We start from the raw sequence: 22,427 nt of genomic DNA on the forward strand, positions 1-22,427 counted from the left end.
CTGAAAATGGGAGAAAAATCTGTGCTCTTACAATAGTAGTTTTTAAAAGTAATTTTATGCAATGTTTTAAGACTTACGTCAAATTTGGCCTCAAATAGTTTTTTTTTTTAAAGATCAGCCATCAGAGATTTTGAACAGACACTAAGAGAAAAGCTTGGCATTTAATTTTGTGAGAAGGCTCTCTTACAAATGCCAACAAATTCTAAAACCATAGTTTAGTCTATTATTATTCATTACATGTTTGGCAGATAAACTTCAGGTATCAGTAGCAGGATAAATAAACAACCAAGTTTCAAGGCCAAGTTTAAATAAAAGTTATAAGAGTTGTGTTTTGAAGGTGATTTAAACGTGTGGGTTTTTTCAAATGTGATTTCAATTAACTTGGATTTCCATTCTTTAATACAATATAAAATTACTGTCTTTATGGCTGTAGTATGGCAGCATTTAAGGAAAGACGAAGAGCCTTATGTTTTGCCCCTTCTCACCTCAAGTTTGTGATGGCTGCAAGAATAGCAGCAGCTTTGGAAAATGTGATTTCCAGTGTTCAGACAAGAATTGTGAAATATATGAAGGCAAATTCTTACTCTGAAAACACTTGTATACCTTTGGTTATATCGGTTTGCTTGCGAATAGGACACTGATTTAAAGTTTTTTTATGTGCTAATAGAATAAATGGTATGTGAACCTTTTTTTTATTCAGCTCATCTGTCCAGATGCGTGCTCTGATATATCCCTGGATCTGATGATACAAAATATGGGGGAAGGAGCAGAAAGTGAATATTACACAACAGCAATGAGGATATAGTTGATATGACTTTGAGTTCTTTTCCTTGTAGGAGTAACCCTTCATTAGTTATGAATTAACATTTACTATGTAAATAATGATAAAACATGCAGATTGCTAGAATTATTTTCATGCAAAAAACAACAAATGGGATTTTGTGTTTATATTTTAACACATGACAGTGTAGAAATGAATTTTCAAAACTGAAATATTTTAATAGATCATCCTGTCATTCATTATAATTGATTACAATTATGTGTAGTAAAGGTGGAAACGTGTATGGAGGAGTAACATCCTTAATAATTCATCCTGCTGTGCTGTCAATGTGTCACCCTGATGTACTGGTGAAGCTCATGTGTTCTACCTGTTTACAAAAGGAAAATTGAGACCGTTTTCATATCTTAAGTCTTAATCCTGATTTAGGTGATTTACATGAAGGATGTTTCCGTGCTGGATGTTTAGCTGTAATTCAGTTTCAGAACACTTGCTGCAGGATTTTTGGGGTGAAATCGTACAGGCTCCTTTGTGCAGAAGTTAGATTGGCAATCACAGCGGTCCCTTCTGGCCTTAAAAATCTGTGGATTTCCTGTTTGTTTCCAGGCAGTTTGGATCACTTTTAGTGTACATCAAGGCTCGAATTTCTTCTTCTGTCTTATGAGGATATGTATTTTGACAATGTTAAAATATAAACTCAAGAGACCCAAATGTGCTCTTTGAAATACTATGAACTGTAACATCAATCGGTGTATTGGAGTTCCCAGTGTGAATGACTTTGAGTTTTAAAAGGGTATTGTTAAAAATGCATTTAAGCATGTAAATTGCAGGTTTAAAAATGTTAACGAATCAGCAACTTCATTATGATTTTGAATGACTTAATTTGTCTAGTTCATGCAATAGATTTTAACTTTCTAAACATAATTAAAAGCATGCTGGCAACGTGAAACACACTACCATTTTTAAAAAAATCCGCTATTGTTACAAGTAATCCCTGTTTCTGCCATAAATACGAAGGAGGTCGAGGGGATTTCCCCCCCCCCCCATTTATTTGCTTTATGCTTTTGACAGCACTTTGTGTCTAACTAATTTTATGTTTCTGATGGTGATTTATTTTCCCTTTCTCGTTTTATGTATTTGGGAGATCATGTCTGCTGTCTTTCCTACCCAGGCCATCTGTAGAAATCTTGGTGGGATTCTTACTTCTAGGCTGTGCAAAAGTATGTATTTCAATAGCAGCATTAAGGACAGGATTATCCCTCTCCATTTCAGCACTTATTTTTGTGTTGCTATTTTGGATTTGATCAAAACGTTCTCCTAAAATCAATATTGAGACAGAGAAACCTGTGAAAACAAACTTTAAAACATGCTGATATTTATTGCTGGAAGTTATTACCAAACGCTGCTTTCTTTGGCACTGATTGGTTCTGGGTCTTTCTAAAGAACAATGTATGCATTTTGGGAATTTGCCTTTGACAGATCTCACATCCAGTACCAGTCTTCAAATTTCACATAACTTTGCACCTACTTTACACTTTACCTTCCTGCTTGATATGATGTTTTCCATCTCTCTTTTAAAAGTCCAGGCCTGTTTAGTCAGGAGAAAAATAGTTTGCTTAATAATAAAAATCATATAACTTAGAGCAAGCATTAATTTCTTATGGATGCGGAAAAAAGGATTGCTTCTGGTTCTGATCATGTTTGTGTCAGTACGTGATTGCCATTGCCTGATGTGTTAGAGTGAAAGGATTTTGTTTTCTCACTTCATTCTGAAGGGGAATAAAGCTCCACATTCCCAACAATGTTCACAGAGTTGACATGTTTGCTGTCAGTCTCAGCAAAAAGTGAGGCTGGAAAGGGAGAACGGAATATCCTGTGTTGTTGAATGTGCTCCCTTCAGATGAGGGGCGGGACACTGATGCACTGTTTCTGCGTGATTGAACAAATGGCTCTTTTCTTTGGCTTTTGCTCATCTTTCACTTTTAAGTACATTTCAAGTTTTAAATCAAACCAGACATCTCACTTTAGTTACAAAATGATTTGTTGAACAGTACCTTTTAGAGATGATACGAGATGAAGAAATTTGATAAGTCAATAAATGCATTATTTTTGCTTAATTTTTACTTGGCTTTCACAAACTAGACTATGAATACAACTATTCATAAAAAAGTTATGGAACTTCTTGAGAAAAGCTTTGTTTCAAACTAAAATAGTACTACCATACAGAAGTGAAGTCAGGTCACTAAGTGGATTCAGGTTTTTGTGTATTTTGTTCTCCTCCCTCTCTTCCTGAGTTGCTTAGTTGAGTTGATTTCTGTGAACTGTAAGGGACTATGTTTAGATCTGTAATTGCGTGTATTTTGGATTCATCAACAGAATAGTTAAGAGCATAAAATGTTACTATAATTCATTCATGTCTTTCACAGTGATGGAAAGAGCTAATTAAATCCATGCTCCTCAGTGATGGAGACCAGATTCCAGTTTTGAAGCCCTGCTTGTGATTCATACGGAGATGGCAGGAACTCCCTCCTCTAGATGCCTGGCTGCACATGTGCTTCTAGACTAACCCTGTCATCATCTTTACATCTAGCTGTGTCTAGGCAGTAAGAGATACTCGAGTGCTGGGGTTTGTATTGCCTTTGTCCTGCTTTCTGTCATTCCAGTGAGATGGATTGTATCTTTAGCCAGATGAAATCTGTGGGCTGCTATTAGTTCCATCTTGCTCCACCTTCTAGCCAGTTTATAAAGATCTACTGATTCTGTTTGTCATGGAATAACTTTTTGCATCATTCCTTTTATATGAAAAAATACCTTCCAGGCCATGCATTATTCAGCACATCAGTGTCAATAATTAAAAAGTATCAATCTTACCCCATGTGGACAACTTCTGGACCATTGAGAAGAATCTGACTGATGCACTTTATGAAATGCTAGATTTTGTAGTGGTAATGCTGGTCTATTGGAAGGAAGGGGTCTAAAAACAACTCAGCATGAGCTTTTAAAGCGAAGTTCATAAAGGACTAGACACAGCCAGCTCCCATTAATGCAGTGGAGTTCTTCATGCCTTAGTTCTCTTTCAAACTGGCAACTTCTTTTTAGATAACGAAATTTAAGTTTAGGATTGTAACTTTTAGTGCTCAAAAATCTCACTGAATGTGGTTTCAGGCTCCTCACATCTTACAGCAGCAAATCCAACATGTACTGGAAATTTTGTTTCTCCTTTACTTGCAATAAGTAATTGGTATTACAAGATTTTTGTCCTTTCAGTTACTGAATGAGTAGTCTCAAATAAGTACATGGCTAAAAGGCCACGTCTTCAACTCCAAGTCTTGTTTGACCGCCTCTCAGTTTTTACAGTTAATTGAATGGGAGCAGTGCGAAGTTTAGGTTGTGTTTACAGACTGTGGAAAGAACAGTTTTAGATTTCCAAGAGTTAAATAAGCAAGTGTCAGAAAATTGCTGTCTGGACTGTGCCAAGCTTCACCACAAAGCTTTGATTTAAAGATGTCACTGCTTTTATGGCAGTGACCTTTTTCCAGCCAGACATTGTTTCTGCTGTGGGAAACAGTGAAGTATTTTGCACACAAAAGGACTGTAGGAGCAGGCATTGTACAGAACAAGTCTTTGTTCTTTACATGCAGGCTGGACAGCTAAGGACTGGGAACAGTGAAATTTATACTCTTTTTCCAGCTCTCCTGTTGTTCTGATACATTTCAAATGTTTATTCCAGATCCACACCATTTTAGTTGCCTCATCTATGCAGGTGCCCAACTTTTTGTCCTGGAGGGTTGCTTTGGTCAGCAGAGAGAGATCCACCTCCAAAGGGCATTTTAACACATCTAGGATCTGAATTGCCTTCTTGCCAGTTGTCATTTTCTCTCTCTCCATAGATAAAACACAGGTTAACCACATTAACTCACCTCAGTTAGATGATGTCTCAGTTTCTCATATAAATTTTAGTGGGAAAAGTATTTCCTTATCTGACATACTTATGAGAGCTGACGTTATGTGTTCTATGAGTGCTATAAATTAACACTATTCATTATTTTTGTGGGCAAAAAAGTGTTATAAATTATTGTGCTGTTAATCACTGGAGCTGGAAGCAACCATAGTGTTGATACAGACACGAGAGACAGCTGTGCATCCTCTCCTCCATTCCTATTAAGTGCATATTGCACTCAGTAGAAGCAGTGGTGTCTTGCATTATAAGCATAATCTCTTTCCTTCTCATCCTCTCTTCTTTCTTTCTGAATTTGTTCCAGATGGCCAAGTTAGATGTCAGAGGGTAACCACGGAGAAAAAGCTGAATTTGTAACTAGTAGCCAAATGTGATAAAAGATGATAAAAAGTCCCTCCTTCAGCAAAATGAGAAAAATCTGCCTTACTTAGATATGCTTATTTTGGTCAGGTCATATCAGGTTTTTGCTTCTTACAAGTATTTAAGGTCTGTTTCACTGTGGTATCTTCTTATATTTACTGTAGATTAACACAGTGCCAAACAACAGCTTTATAAAAATAAAGATCATGTTTTCGCTTGCCATATTCATCCCTGAAAGAGTCAGTGAAGCTGCCTTGACCTGATGTCAGTAGTAATCAACATACAAAATCTGTGAAGAAAACATTTGCTCTTTATTGGATGTGGTCCGGAAGAGTTTTTGGTGGTAGTAAACTCTTTGCCAGAACAAGTTACTGCGATTGTCCTTAAGTCTGTCTTTACTTTTGGGCTGAAGAGGTTAATACTCTCTTCAAAACATATTCATCAGGGAATTGAAGCATGTAGAGTTTCTCTGAAAGAGAGGATCTGGACAATTTATGGTTTTGCACACAGAAACCAATCTTTTCTGTTTTAGAATGCTGCTCTCTCCCCTGGCTGTGTAGCATGTCTTGTGTTGTGCTGTGGTGGAATAATTCAAGTCATCTTCCAGTTCCGTCCTAGGTGTTGAGCACTGCAGTTACACTGCCTTGCAGATGGATGCCTGCTAAGCTGTGCTTTTAACAACAACAACAAAAAAACCCCAAACAACCCCAAAGTGCCATAAACAACCCCAAACCCACGCTTTGCAGATCTACAGACCGAGTTGCTTAATGCCTAAATGTAGAATTAATTTTGTGTTGTTGCATGAAGGCACATGTTTTGGTTATTGACTCAGAGACTGTAGTATAATACAAAGGTTCTTAAATATTCCAACGTGAATGTGAGAAAATGTAAGACCATAATGCCTGTTTTGCTAATAAATAAAGATAATTTTATCTCATTCCATTTCATTTTTTTGCATCATTAAAAAGACATTCGTGTTATTGAATTAGATGGGAATTTTTGTAATTCCACATTGTTTTCTTTCATGTTATACAATATTCTTTTGTAGGAGTTTGGAATTATTAATTCCTGACCAGGCATCTTTTTGTTAGCTTTCTGTCTCATTCCAGTTTTCACATTTATGTTAATTTTGATACAGAATGTTCTTTTAAAGAAAAAAAAAAGTACACAGCTGCTTTATTAAGTGTATAACTCCTGGTTTTTACTCTTGCCACTATGCATCAAGTTCCACTAGTTTTGTGTATTGCATACAGTTAGATTGTAAGCTCTTCAAAGCAGGGTGCTCTAGCAAATTTACCCTATTAAGATGTCAATTTACATTTATTCAGCTGTATAAATAGGAGAGTTTCATTTGGTGCTACATAATTTTTGGGGTTGTGGCTTCATATTTCATTCTGTCTTCATATTTGCATTGTTGATTTAACATTAGCATTTGTACATCTAGATTTTAACATCGTGACACTTGAAAGACAGAAAGAAGTAGTTCAGGTAAAGCTACTTATAACTGCAGGATTTCTGAAGTTTTGGAAGGAGTCTCAGGGCTCCAGATGCTGCTCGTTCTAATATCTGAAACACAAACAGGTCACCTGTGTAGATAGGTCACCAAATTTGAGAAAGGATCACCAACAAGCAGTCCCCACATTACTTTCAAGTAGCTGGGAAAAAAGAGCTCCCTGGAAAAAAGGAATGACCCCCCTGGTGGGATGATCGGCTAAAGCCCCTCTGTGCTCCCTTAAAGGAGGATAGCAGGAATCTAAGTCCCAGAGCGAGCTGCTGATAATAGGTGGGCTCTGCCTTATTATAGTAAGGTATGATGCATAAGATTAACAGATCATACATGAAAGGCTGGAGAAAAGTTTGTGATTTTTATGCTGAACCAGTCACTGATCTTTATATAGTTATCCTATTCCTTTGGTAAGTACAGTTAGTCAAGTTTAGAGGAATATATTTAAAACTAAAAAATGTGTAAAAGCAGCAATTTAACAGAATAGATATGTGATTATATGTTGTAAAACTAACTGTAAAAATACTTGGATAACCAACTTACATTGTAGCTAATCATCATTGATAACTAAAATTTTTCTTAAGGTACTAGTTTTCCTTATAGTAAATTAGACAAAAAGTCTGATTCTTAACAAATAGAAAAAAAAAGAACCTAAGCACTCTTTTATCATCATCACTTCCCTGGTCATTTGTGTGTGTGTGTGTGTCATGTTTCATAAAACTGACAGTACTACTGTCCAGCTTCATTCACCAGTCAGTGTTCTGTAACAGTACTGGGTCTCCAGCCTGCATTTATAGGTTGTGCTTTAAGGCAAATTTAATTCCAGAAAAGAGAATAAGGGGCTTTGAAAATGTAAACAGTGTACAAAAGTTGCAGAGGCTGGAACTGTGAAAAAGGAGACTGAACAGGGGAGGGACATGACAAGTCACAGAGTATAGAAGAGGCTGTAAAGGGAATAATTGTGGTTTGCTTTACACACTGACATCTGGAAGACAAGCAGTTGTCCTGATTTATAACAAAAAAAGATGGGAATTATGTAGTAGTAAAAGCTGCTTGAACCTTCAAGCCCTGAAATCGGATGGTGAGAGATCTTGTGGATATGAGAGGTTATCAGTGCAGGTAGACAGGCATCTGTGGGATGGGTGTAAGCCTGGGTCCTGCACAGCACAGAAGTGAACTGAAAACCTATTGGGGCTCCTCCAGGCTCCCTGTGTCTGTCTGTTCTGCTTCTCAGAGAATTCAGCTGACACATAATGGCTGAACTCCTGCCCTTCAAAGCAATCTGGCTTGCAGAGCATTTAGGCCTCTGCACTGCATAGTCTACACAAGTCAATCTTCTGGAACAAGAGACTGCTGTGCAACTTCTGTGATTCAGTGGCAGCCTTTTGCATGAGCTATTTGGAGCCCAGAGACCTGCAGTAACATAACTGCAGGTTAACACTGTTTAGTGCAGCTGCTTGTCCTCCTTATTTTAGTCCAGTTTTCCTTGGCATTTGCATGTCTGGTTTCCCCTTAACATACGTGAGCATATAATATAGCCTTGTTCTGAGAAATTTGCCGTTGTACTTGTGTAGGAGCTCTCTCATACTGTCTGGCCCATTTCTTGTCTGCTAACAGCATAGAGGTCTAGAATAACACCACAACTCAACTGTTCCTAAATTTGTGTTTTGCAGGAAAGCAGTCTGTGCAGAGAATTCACCAAGGCTACAGTTAATTTAGGGATGTCACACATTTTAAAGTTAATGGAAAGCGAGGGCAACTCAGAATGCAACGTTTTCTTTAAATATCGTTCCTTGAAAGACTCTCCATTGGCCCAAGATTAATCTTCACAATGTGTTGGCCTCCCCTGTGTGCCAATCTAGTTGCTAAAAGCTGAAACCCCAGAAACAAGCCTGCCTGGCAATCCCTTAAATAATTAACCCTTCCTTTTTTTGTCCCTCTGTTTTCCCTAGCAGGATAAAAGGTGGGTTTAGGTGTCATGCATAGTCTCAGGAGCTGTTATTTTTAACCCTTTTGCTTGTTTGTTGTGAATGCTCCTCACACTGGGTGATTGTCACATATGTAATGCCTTATGTTTTTTCCTGAGGGTTGCATAACCATATGCTGCCTTTTCTTCATAGTTCCTTAAAGTCCTCTTGCAGATATGAAGGGCCCGAGGTGCTGGGAGCTTTCTGGTTTGTACAGGGACACACATTCCCTGCTTGCTTTCCCTCTGTATAGTCTGCTAGATTAATTTGTGTCTCATGTTGATGTTTATATGTAAATATTTTATGATTGTCATTTGTCTGATAGTTCTCAAGCCTTTTGAAGCATGGGAGCCTACAGCTTGTGTTTTTCTCAACTATCTTAGTGTACTATTTCTTGCATTTCTTTCTAAAATTTAACTGGCTTTTTTGCACCTCCTTTGTGTGTACAGAGCATTGCATATTAGCAACATTTATTTATGTTTGCTGTTGTGTGTGAAGATTAGGAAAGGTAAATGAGTTACTGATGGCTTTGGCTTGGATCAGTCCCAAGGCAGGTTACCTTGAAATTTCTTATAAACTACTGCATGCCCTCCTGCTTATGTGTAGCAACTTGTTTTAATTTTTTGAGCTTTCTGGAGCAGAGAATCAAATCAAGACAACTTAAAATAATAGAGGCAGGGAACAGCGTTTATTCAAATGTCTGACTTTTTTGTCAGTGGTCATCTAAACAAAGATGTGAACTCTCCAAAAGTAGTTTTTGAGATCCTTTTCTTCTAAAGTTATCAAAATTCACTGCGAACACTTCCCTTGCTCTCTTTTGTGGTGCTTTGGTTCCATTTCTCACTTCTGTTCTGGCTTCTGTGGTTTATCTCTCCCATCCTTCATGCCTTTTCCAGCATCAATGCCCTACATTTTCCCAACTGTGGTTGTCAAAAACCCAGAAAGGGTCTCCTGAAATGTGTTGGTGTGTTTTTCTTTTAAAAGTCACCTATGCAGCATACTTTGCAAGTCAGAAAAGAATCAAAATACGTCTTAGGAAAGGGAGCAGATAAAATTATGGAAGAAAAAAAAAGATAAATTGAAATAACAAACCCCTTCATCTTATCAGCTCAGTTAAGGTTTAGATCTCAACTAATGTTAAACATCTCTCATTGGAGAAACAATGATATTTTTCATGTAAGTCAACATTTTTCCATATTATTGCACCCCGAAAGTCTTTTCATTCACAAATGCCAATGGGGGAAAAGAAATGTAAATGTCATCCTAAACTTACTGACAAACTGTGGTAGCCTTGATTCCCCGAGAGCCACTGGCTGCCTGATACTGCCTTGTGCTGGTGCAGGACACTGTTAATCAGCTGACTGTGATTTCTTCCAACTACAAGGCTGAACTTGCTGAGTTTGGAATCATATTTTCATTTTTTTCTCTCCATCTTCTGAGCTACCTTGCTTTATAGCAGGAGTTGGGTGACAGGATCATACTCCCATGGAAATTAGTACCAGATCTCAGCAGACTGTGGCTATTCAAAGCATAACAATTTGAGTGCAAAATCAGTGACTAGTCCTGGCTGGTTTCATATATGGGTCCATATAGAGTTTAGCCTATATGGCTTTATTGTGGCTGGAAGAAAATATTGAAAATAGCCATATATTCATATATATAGCCATTCAACATCTGCCTGAATTACCTGGAGCTTCCATTATCTGTTTCTTTGGTTTGAGTCATCATTACTCAACATACCCTGATCTGAGGAGTTTTGAAAATGGACCTACTAGGAGACTGGTTTTGAATCACTTTTATCATTCTTGTATAGTTTCAGTTAATCCTGTTGGTCAATTCTTTTCCAAATTAATTATTGAAATTTATGTATAAACCTATATTCAGATATAATATCTTTACTTCATCTAAAGGATAAATGGTTTGAATAACATGAGAGATATTTACGAAAACTGCTTCCTGTATCCTATAGCTGTTCCCACAGGTGGCATGCTGTGTGACCTGCCATGTGCTGTGTCATCCTCAGTGCCATATGAAGGCACAGTACATATCAAAGATTTTTTAATGAACACAGTCTCCACACCAGCAGAGCTACAGTGTTTCAGCTCTACCAGGGGTATACTGTAAATGCTGTAGTGAGTATAGTTAGAGGAACTCAAACAGCACGTAAGTGACCTGCAATCCTGCTGCCTTCAAGCAAGTGCGTGCAGCTCCCAGGGGAGTTTATGTTTTCCTTAAGTAAATAGTTGAGCACCTGGATCTGCGGTCAAACTAATGTACAGGTGACTAACTCAAAGTGCACCACAGAACTTGTTCCTCTGTAGTGCTGCAGCTGTGGAGTTTTTTAGACTAGTGTAAAAAGGGTGCTTCAAATACTGACATTTTGATTTCACAGCATTTGCATGCTTTTCCTTACTCAGCAGTTGTATGGGTGTCCTCACAAGCACCTGCACCTTTAAGCCTTTAACTTGGTTTCTGTATACGTAATTCCTGTAAGATTTCCAACCATCTAAACACCTTCGTCAAGAAAAAAGTGCTCACCTGTTACACCCTTACTGAAAAAAGTGAAGCTCAATTTTTTCTGTCTTCTTGCCTATATGGAGTTTCAGTGATTCTGAAATACGCTTGCAAAACATGAGAGCATGGCAAAGACCCAGAAACAAACTGGCAGAGGAAGGGAATCTTTCTGCTTAAAGGTACTGATTAGTATTACAAGGGGCTTTCAGATCTTGGATATGGACCCTGAGAAGTAGATAGAATTGATTTTGACATCATTTTATCAAAGTAGATGGGAAATTATTTGGAGAATTAATTTAAATATGTGTAATTATCAAATTTAGTCTTTCTTATGTGAAGCTTACATTTTAAGAGCAATGCTTTAAGAAACAATTTTTAATTGGTGATAATTTAATTTTTCCTGATATAAAGCGCACCTTACTCTGTATAGGCTTGTATGTATGGCTTTATTTCCTGATGACAGTATCACTGGAAAACTTTTTGTCTTTGAGATATACTGAAAGCTACATTTGGTTAAAATATAACTTGGGTTGTATTAACAATGGATTTTCTATACAGTTTTTGTATTTGTTTCATCAGATGTATAAACATTGCCTCAACAGTTTTTTTTGTTCTATAGCATAAATGTTTACTTATGGACCTTTAAAAATTGATATCACAGAAAGTTTGTGTCTATACAGTGTGGAGACTATAAAATGTGGAGTATTGTCTAATGTCCCCCTCTAGAATAATAACTCCAAGGAAAGGATCTACCTTTTTTGATTCTAACATAAATAAATACATTATATTAAGCAGACACTCATAGAAGAAAAATTAAGTAATTTCTTATGTGGTAACACTTTAGATTGAGAGAGGAAGCAAAGTTTTCCAAAGAAATCCAATAAGCAAAGTTACTACTTTACAGTTTTGTTTCAGTGTCACATGTTTCTGATTTGCCGTATTGTGGCAATTAACCATTCCCTGATCAGTAACATAAACCACAAACATTCCTGAACTGGTTAAAAAATTATAGAGTGATAAAACAATAAAACTTACAGAATTATTAGTTAGTTTGGGTTAACTGATAACCTCTTGGACAAGATACTGTAGGACCATAAAGGCTGTTTTATTCCTAAAGAAATATTTCTTATAATAGTATTAAGATATTTTGAGTATGATTTATTTAAGTAATAATGCATTTACTGTCTAGAATATGTGTGAGTTTTTGTAGGACTGTATCTTCTGAATGGTTCTTGACAGTCATCTTTCAAAGTCGGTAGGATCACTTAAAAATTAGTGTCATAATAAGCAGTAAAAAAAACCTAAAACTTTATTCAGCACACCTCATGGGACACAGCTGATATTGACTTTTCAGTGGTCTTTTGTTCACAGACAAAGGACCTACTCAGGATCCACACAGATCCCCACCACTTGGGATATTAAATTGTGTGTTCAATGGATTTGTGTTCTTACTTGAATTTGGTTTTAGTATCAACACTGAAGAATAGTGTATCATAGAACAAAGATTTTTTGGTCGCCTTTATGATATACTCCAACTGTAAGGTACAGGATTATTTTGGCTGCTAAAAATTAACTGTGTGCTTCATTGGATATTGTAATCCCATACATACAGTGATCCAGTCCCTCTTGAAAGCCACCAGTCTCCCATTCTTCTTGATGAAAAGAATGTGTGGGAATTCAGATTAAGAAACTTCCGTTTAATTTGGGTGGCAGGAAATATGGTTCTTATTTGACTATTGTGCTGCAGTCCAGGCAGTCCATTCTTGAAGCCAAATAGTATTTTAAGTTTTGTAGCTGTCAGATGCAAAAGGCAAAGTACTGAATGCCCTCATCTGCTTTGGGTATAACTGGGAGTTGGCAATGGTTATTATCTTGGGGAGAGTACTTAGCATTCTTCAGACATGGTGTTTCATTAGGTTATTTTATATTGCTCTCTGATGTGCAGAGGTATAAATGTGGTGTGCTGGTGCTGAATAGGATTATGCCCCAGCATGCTAAATACTGTAAAATATGAAGATCTAGTTCTGAGTAATTTATAATCAGGCAAATTTGTCAAGAAGGTTGAAAGTTGCTTTTTTGAAAGCATAATCTGGTGCCAAATTGACTGGAGGTTTGAATAGTCTCCATAAACACCTTGGCTTTTCAGGAGTGCTCCAGCAGCAGTGGTTACACAGCTCCCCTCCCCGGCATGCTAAATATTTTTGGTCAAGATATGATTCCTCTTGGTACCAGAACATCAGTGGTAGCTTCCAGCAGAAGCAGGGCAGCTGGGGGATCCTGACTGGATCTCCCAGCACATGCAACCCATCACAAATTATTTGGAAAACTAGATACACTGCTGACGAGGGAGATTGTGCGGGAAAAGGCTGTAACTTGATGTTGGAGCTTAGGGATGGAGTAAAAATTAATGTATCCTATTAAAGCTTGAGAGGAAAATGAGGCAAGAAGATCATTACTTGATCTGGGATTTAGCTGGGATTTAGATTTAACACTAGAGCTGTGCTCTGTTGCTGGTTGTTCATTGTGTAGAGTTTAGGACTCTTTTGGGGTCAACCAAAAGCAGACTTTTTTCATCTTGAGGAATTGAAAAATAATGATTTCAGTGAAAATAAAAACTCTGCTCATACCCCTAAAGGATACTACTTTTTTGTAGCTGTTTTTTTGAGACAGGAACAATACACTTTAGGAAAGGAGTGCTTAATGAAGGAGGGGATGTCAGCATGCTTCACCAAGTCACTGAGAAAAAGGAATTGGTATCCGGTGTGGAACAGGCATTCAAATCCCATTTTCCTAATTTCTCAGATAGTCCACTTCTAAGAAATGTTCTCAGTATGGGATGCTTTGCAGTGGTTTTCCACCACTCTGCTGCTTCACTGTAATATAAATAATCTTGTATTCATTACGTATGCCTGTCTGTACTTGGGGGAGGGTGAATGACTGATTCCAAGCCATGATTTAAGTTAGTGACTAATTATTCTGTTGAGGGCAGCCCGAACTGTCAGTGTATCAACGAAAGTACAGGTGTCACAGGTGAGTCAGGCACAGTCATGAGGTCAAAGATACGATGTGACTGGGATTTTCACGGCAAAAGAAGCTGAGCTCACATGCAGAATTAGTTCTTTATACCCAACCATTTGTGGGGGGTACCCTAACCATATCCCAACTGGATCCACAAGTTTTGATTTGGATGATCTGTGATGGGAGCCCAACCCAGGTACTGTGACCTGGCCTTTAAAAGAGCTGATCTCTCTCTCTCTGTGTGGGTTATAAGTGGTCCTAATAGCACTGCTGGCTTTAGGTGAAAACAAAACAATTGCCTAACCCTCAAGGTGGGATTGAAGCAGAAAATTGTGAGCTCCTTCATTATATAAATATCTACACTGCTATGCTCCCTAATCTTCCTATGTATGTGATATATACATAAGGTTGGACTCTATGATCTTGGAAGTCTTTTCCAAGTGTAATGATTCTACGATTCTATATGTATTTTATATATGTGTGTGCACATATAAGTAAGATGGTGATGTTTGGATTTCATATAATTTTATATGTCACTCATGCTCTTGGCAAGTGACTACACAGAGATAATAGCAGCAGCAGAAACAGAACTCTGTTTCTCTGGGCTCTTACAGAAAGGCTGGATTGCTCCATTTGAGCCAGCACATGGATGAAAGTATGCTGTCATAGTCTCATTTAGCAAAGAGGTAGATAGCAATATTATGTATTGAGGGAACAGAAAAAACTCATCATGCTCTTGGACACCTGCCTTTCAGATACGCTTTTGTTATTCAGAGGAGAGAGAATTGAGTGCTGCAGATGCAAAGCAAACACTTTCATGTCTTCTCTGAATATGTTTTAAGGCCAGTTTTCCTGCATGGGTATCCATAATGGTTATTGTCTATAATTTTGTAGCTTCTGCAAGTTGTAATTTGGTCCAAACCTCATAGCTTCCAGCTGGTTTTGGACAAATGAAAGTTGAACACTTGTAGATGCCATTCAAAAGATTATTTTCCCTTTGCAGGGAGATCTCAGATGTGCAGTTTTGTCTATGTGGCTTGTGCCATACAGCTAATGACAATGCAGCAACATCATGCTCCCTGGAAGTGTTCAGAAGGCGTGTGGATGTGGCGCTTGGGGACATGGTTTGGTGTGGAACATGGTGATGCAGGGTTGATAGCTGGACTCGATGATCTTGTAGGTGTTTTCTAACCTTAGTGATTTTATGATTCTATGAACATTTGTTGTAAATGTTCCTTACATGTGTGAACAATGCTGTTCAAAATGTGTAGTTAATATTCGAGCATTTAAATACTTTACAGAGCCAATAAAGACTTTTTTGTACTTGTTTTTAGATACTGACCGAGCTTTAGTGCTGCTGGAAGAGTATTGTAAAAAACTACGGAAGCCAGAAGAGCAACAACTGAAGAAAGCTATCAGAAAGGTGATGGGCATCTTTAAGAGCAGCTTGTTTCAGGCACTTCTAGGTAGGTACTAATGTTTAATACTAGATGCATGCTCTTGGAGGCCAGAGCTAAGTCAGACCTAGTAACTCTCTTACTAGTCACTGTTTAATTTGGGTTTACAATGAACAGCAAGTTGAGATGATTCTTCCAGATTCTCTGTGGGGAAACTCATTGTCCTGATATTTCAAAGGTATTTTCTTACTTATAAAAACAGAAAGAGTAACAAAAAAATCATGCAAGACAAGGCATTGAATTGTTATTCCTAAACCTTGCTGCTTTCCTTTGTTTAATGGAAGATAATGAACCAGAGTAGGATATTTATGCAAAGTGGAAGATGCGGCCATCTCTACAGGTAAATAGACAAAGTTTCATTGATTTCACCAGCACCAAGTAGCATTTAATTTTACATTAAGCTTTTGGGAAAAGTGTCAGCAAAGAAACTCTAAAACGAGTCAAGACAATTGCTCCAGGACACAGTTGAAACTTTGGCAGGATGTTCCCATTCATATGATGTTGCAGTGTTCAAATAGGTGCACTGGTGTATTGCTCAGTCTTTCTTCCCTTTACTTGAAGTTTCCCATTGCACCTTGTAAATGATATTAAAATCAAGTGCTTGGCATTTTGGAGCTTCATATAAAATAATATAATAATATTGTATTTTTGAGGTCATGAATGTACCTGGTTGCTGTAGCATCCCTGTTGTTCCTTGTGCCATGCTTGAGCTGCCAGTCATGGGAAGTGGTGACAGCAACTGTGCCTCACCCTTGCTCCACCTTTCTCAGCCCTCTTGCTCACATTGCATTGCCCCCTTGGTGTTTTATTCCTTCACAAACAAATGTGTACATTTTGTGCAGAGCTAGTTTAAAGGGCACATTTCTTAACACAAATGATGTTTGTGGAAGCACACATGCCTTCAAAGTATGGCCATTTAAAGCCAGAGTTTCAACAGTACTCCTTGCAGAGCTGCAGTCAGGAGCAGTTAGGGAAAAATTTTGATTATATGTCATGAAAGTAGAAGTACATCAATAATGCACTGTTATTGTGAAGATGATGGAGGTCCGGGAGTAGTTTCAGGAATTTATGAAAAATGTGTGCTACCAGTCTCTTAACATTTCCTGCAACTGGAATTAATTATTGCTAGCACTATTGTAACTTTTCCCGGCTTCTTTAAAATTATTGGCTTTATTTTGTAAACCTTACTTAATTTTAATTGCTGTATATGCTTTATAAAAGAAAAATAGATTCATAATTGAGTGGTATTCACCAAATAGTTGTAAATGGATTTGAACTAAAAAATGAAAAATAAAGATGGGACCTTTCTGTGTTATTTTTATGAAGGTGTCTGTGGATATAGAAGTATGTGCTGAAGAAATACACAGTCATGGAAGTGACATTAGCTGTACATTTACTTCTGCACTACTTTGAAGTATTCCTTCAAAGTATTTGAAGTATTTGAAGTATTCCTTCAAAGTGTTCTAACAACATGTGTGCTTTGCCTGTGGCTACACTGCAAAATGTGTTGATGTATTACATATGTCAGAAATGAAAAAGTGATTATAGCTACATTAAGGTTGAATCCAAAGAAGAAATTACATCTTTTGATTGCTGCAATACCAGATTGAGGAATATGGTGTTATAGAAGTTAGATAGCATTTCAATTTGTGGGTCTTTGGATGTCTTTTCCTTGTTCTAAAATGCTTCCTTTTATAACAGAGATTTGGGAATTCCAAGGTGTGTTCAAAGTCTCTCAATCTTATGTTTGGTTTGTTGTTTGGTTTGTCTTGATTGTGGAACAATACTAAAGAGTGACCTCCCACCAGTATTTTAAGTGTGGTGGATGATGTTATTACACAGTTAATAATGAGATTCTTGCATAATCAGTATTTAAAAAAACCCTACTTCCATGACATCTGTTTTAGCTTCATAGTTTCTCTATTCGCTTATAAATCAGACCACTACACGAGGAAATACCTAATACAGAGCTTCTGGTCTGTTTTTAAGTTCTGTACTGCTAATTTTTTTGTTTGTCTTTTATATTTACAGAATGTCTAATGGTCTTGAAAGCATACATTTCTCTGTGCCTAATCCTAATTAGTTAATTTTCAGAGTCTGAATGTTCATTGCTTTCCAAAACTCTATCTCATTTACAGCTGTCAAACATTGTTCTTATCCAGAATTTATTGACCTTTTGAATATTTAGGTTGTAACTACTAATGAAAAAGGTGATTTTTGTACAGAATCGTTAACCTGGATGCAGAAGTGCACATTCCTACCAGGCATGAAGTTAACGTAATTTTATGTGCCAAATTCAGTTTTTGTAGGTCCTACAGCTTCAGTAGAATTTGATTCCTTTACAAATAAATTTAGCTGTTGTAACCATCCCTGTCCTTTAAGTGTGTGTTCAATTCTTGTTACCTTCCAAAAGGCTTTAAAAATCGGTAGGATGTCTTAAATTGAGTATAACAATAACAGATAAAGAAAACTAATTATTAATAGAGGCAGTTTTCAAATCTAGCATTGTCTGGTTCCTTTTATTCTCAAATTTATGCTTGTGTGATGTCATTCAGCCATCTTTGAACTTGGGTTCTCAGTGTGTGCAAGACTATTTTTATCTTCAATGTGTTTCATAAATATTAAATGCTGACTACTGAACAGTGGAGTAACATAAGAAAAAAGAGGATTCAATATTTTTCATATGTATATTCTAAACATGCAAGAAGCCACTACAATTATGTAAGAAAAAGTTTTGTGAGAGATTTACAGAAGGATTATTGAAGGATTGTCCTTTTACATTTTAATTTGGGTTCAAAAGCACTTCTTTCTCCCTTTGGGCTATTCTTGTTGCTGGGCTTCTTTCTAGAGTCACTGTGTTCAGCTACAGCTGAGTTAGTTGCTAAGAGGCACTTTTTCAAAGTGACATGTAGAGCTGCAGTCTCTGGAGTCCCATTTACACTCTAGTGGCCCAAACACAATGCTTTGAAAATCCAGCCCTAAGAGGAGGGAGGAGGAGCAACTCTTCAGAAGGAGCATGCAAGGGGAAGAATGTGTTATTGACAAGAAGATATTGACATTACTTTTAAGTTAATTCCGGATTTTTTTCACCAAAAGAGTCTTACCAATTCTTCTCTGTGCAGTGAGGAGCTATGCTGTTGTTATGAGCTTGTAAGGATTTTTGTAGGGTCATCTGTAGCTAGATGATATTAAAATCACAAGGTGCTCTCAAATTGTAGCACATGTTCTGATGTGAACATTTTTAAAACCCAGCAAAGAAGAGGAAATGAAACCTCCAGAAATCCAAATGCCTCATTTGTTGGGATTGTCTCATAATGGGGCATCTTAGAGGCATCGTACTGAAATAAAAAAGGGAAATCATGAAAGAGAGTAATAATAGTCATCTGGATGTGTCAAAGCAACCAAACATTTTTTGTTCCAGTTCAGTTCTTCATGGAATTTAATCAGTTTTTATAGTGCAATACATAGTTTAGTTCAATTTATTTCTGGAAACCTCTGCTGTATATTTGTCTAGACTTCATTTCATTAAGACAAGTGCACGATTCTGCAGCTTAGAAGACAGTTCTGTGGAATGAGAATGGATGAAAGAGGTTTATGTCAGGGTTGTTTGGGGTTTTTTTTTGTAGATACATCTCTATAAAACATCATTTTGTTTCTAGCAGGAATTAAAGTGCCACAAATAACTGTAATCATCTTATGCAGTATTAGGTAAAAACTAATCTCAATAGGTTTTTCTAAAATTCGGATAAACCCAATCTGCAGTGGATGACGTATTTCCTGAGGACTTTCAAACCACGTCTTATGGTTTTTTCTCACACTTGCGTAACTTTGCCTGAATTTTAAAATGGCATATTTTCAATTAAAATCTGCATCACCTTCTTCTTCTTCTTCTTTTTTTTTTTTAATGGTATTGTACCATTTCTGCAAAATAATATGAATGTTCTAAAACTGCCGATCTTAAAAATTGCCTTACTAAACATTACATTTTTGCACTTTGATGAGAAAAGTTGAAAATGTTGACCATTTATCTCCTCTCATGGCTACAAATATGTGTCTAGTTACTGTAAGGGTTATAGAATTTACTGATCATCTGTGCCACAGCCCGGATTTAGAGACTTAGGATATAATTTTGCATTTTTAGTAAGAGGGATTTTTTAGACTCTTCACCTCATTCAACTCACTTTAAATAAGCCCTGTTATAAGAATCCATTTTAAAAGAGTGATAGTGTTTTTTAAACCAAATAAAAAAGGAAGCCAATTGATTCTTCTGCAATCGCATATTAATTTTCTGTTAAAAGTTTCTATAGATGAAGAGACAGTATAACTAATAGTGTTATATTGTTATCCAAACTTCTAGGGATCTAGTTAAATCTTGTGATCTTCCATGTTACTGTAAGGTGCTATAGAACAGATAGGGAATATAACAAGGACATTTCAGAGACCCAAATCAAGTGCTTTACTTTAATTATTTTAGGATATATGTATCTATTAAAAAGTAGATAGCTTTTAAGAAATTCAAATATTTATTATAGTAAGCATGAATCAAGCCAAAGTCTGGTTTCCTATGAATTTGTTTTGGTTTGGTTGACCTTGGTGTTTACAAAGCCGTGAGCCGGGAGTGACATTCTTTTATAGTCAGGGCCATGGTTAAATTTCAGGATAGTTTAGATATGAATAAAAAACTGGAGAGAAGCCTATCATAGGAGTAATGGTGGGCTGTTGGAACATGTCACTGTTATAAAAGGAAAACACTAAGAATGAAGAATGGGAAAGATTTTGGAAGACATAGCCAGGCATGTCAACTAAGAATAATGATGAAAATGTCCCCCTTCTATTTGTAGACTTCAGTGCTGAGAAGAATAATTATGCTGTTGACCATATAGAGAGAAGAATGTAGAGGCAATTAGTTGGAAGACAAGGAATTTGTTTAGGCATGTTGTATTTAAGGAGAAACTCTCTAAATAGTGACAAGGAAATTTGAGACTAGAGGGAAAGGAGGTGGGTCAGGACTGGGGAATAGATGTATGAAAAGAAGGATAAATGGTGGGAAAAGCATACCTACATCACTGTCCTGGGCTGGAGGTGGAGCCTGCACTAAATCAGGTGTGGAAGAACGATTGTAGTTGTCAGAGGAAATGTCAGGATCATTCAACACCTCAAAAATGCGATGCTAGTCATACATGGTAGCACTGAGATTTGCACAAAAGGTATAGAAATAATCTATAAAATACTGCAGGTTGTTACTGTCTGCTTCTGCAATCTGTCTTTAAGAAACACTGCTATCGTATTTTCAGGCTTTTCTTCCCAACCACCAAGACCTCTTTTGTACTTCTTCCTTTGAGCATACCTAAGATTTGTCATTCATGGCACCACAGAAAACAAGGCAGTGTCCTGTTTCACAAGGTTCCTGATAAAGGTGCTAGTGCTGAGGATATCTAAATGGAGAACATGGTTGACAATCACCTTTCTGAGATTATGGTGACCTTAGCTACTACCCATCTTTCTCAGTCCACAAGAGAAAGCATGTTTCAGCACATGTATCAGTGTTTCAGGGACCAAAAAGATATGAAATGAATTGCTCTGCTGGGAAACCTTTCATCAGGAAAGCACGACTGGGTGTTACCTATTCATATTTGCCAAGCTTGCTCTCGGTAGATGTTTGTGTGCTTAGCTACTTGCTGTGTAAGGTCACTGATCTTCTTTGTCATCGCTCTCTAGACTTACCCTCCGTGAGCTAGTTTCTTATCATGTCAGGCTATTTCACCTTTTGTAACAACACTGAATTCCTCATGTGTTAATCCAAGCCAAGCCTGTGTCCAGCCCAGGGACATGAGGCAATCCTCTCACCAAGGGCCTGAGTCCAGCATTCACAAAGAATAGAACCCCCATTGACTTCACTTGCCAGGGATCATGTGTTGGAGTCATTCTTCCAGAGGTTTATATTCAAACCTTCCCTGACTGAGAAATAAAGATTCTTCTATAGCCGTATCTAAAAATATTGAAACCCTCCCTGACTATTACAAATGTCAGGGAGCAAAAGAAATGTGCAAAACCTCTTCAGTGCTCTGTCACATTTGAGAGATGCTCAAATGACATCTCTGACAATGGGGAAGCCTGTTATTACCCTGAACAGAGTCCTACTTTCCCAAACTGGCATCTTTCTTTGTTGCGGCATAAATTACAGCCGCAAATTTAAATTCAAGGGCAGCTTTTGTTTTGCCTGAAGACAGCTGCAGCTGCTTTTATTCTTGAAGTCCAATTCTCTTAGTAAGCAAATTTGTGCTTTCTCTCAAAAGAGCTAAAGGTAGCAGTGCTGGATCTTTGGGATGGTTTGAGATGGTTTGAAGCTGTGTGATCTTTTTTTTTTTTATAGCTGGGGGCTGGATTGCAGCCAGTTTGGGGAACTAACCCTCACGGTTCTCCAGTGAAAGTTTGGTCACGTGGAGCGAACCATTTGCTGATTAAAAAAAAGAAAAAAGCAGATCTGTTCTAACTGGTTCTCAGTGGATTTTGGCCCTCTGCTCTTTTTGCTTCTGTGGCAATGCGATTTCTCCTGCATTATCATAATTTCTCTCGATCTCTTCTAATTATTCCCAATCCATAGTACCTGTGGATCCTTTGGAGGAGATGAGGCTTCTTCACTTCTATCAGGTTACATTGGTATTGGACAGAGGGTTCAAAGTTAGCTGCTGAGAGCTGGCAGGCAGATGCACATGCAAGAAAAAGACAGATGGACATCATGTTACTATAGAGGAGTCTGAAGATACTCAGAGAGGGGAGTTTCACAGAATAGGTAAGATTGGAAGGGACCACTGGAGGTCACCTAGTCCAACCTACCTGCTCAAGCAGGGTCCCCTAGAGCATGTCACTC

General features: G+C 37.4%; 1 protein-coding gene across 15 annotated transcripts in view; it reads left to right on the forward strand.

Annotated features, from left to right (window-relative positions):
- DLG2 (discs large MAGUK scaffold protein 2) overlaps positions 1–22,427 on the forward strand; it is a 998,134-nt gene that overhangs the window by 1,993 nt on the left and 973,714 nt on the right. For all 15 annotated transcript variants that reach the window (XM_064644938.1, XM_064644939.1, XM_064644940.1 and 12 more), the window contains exon 3: positions 15,434–15,565. In XM_064644938.1, the coding sequence (XP_064501008.1) occupies positions 15,434–15,565 (132 nt within the window). The remainder of the gene's footprint in view (positions 1–15,433; positions 15,566–22,427) is intronic.

This window comes from Pseudopipra pipra, chromosome 2 (assembly GCF_036250125.1).
Source record: "Pseudopipra pipra isolate bDixPip1 chromosome 2, bDixPip1.hap1, whole genome shotgun sequence".
Taxonomy (NCBI): Eukaryota; Metazoa; Chordata; class Aves; order Passeriformes; family Pipridae; genus Pseudopipra; species Pseudopipra pipra.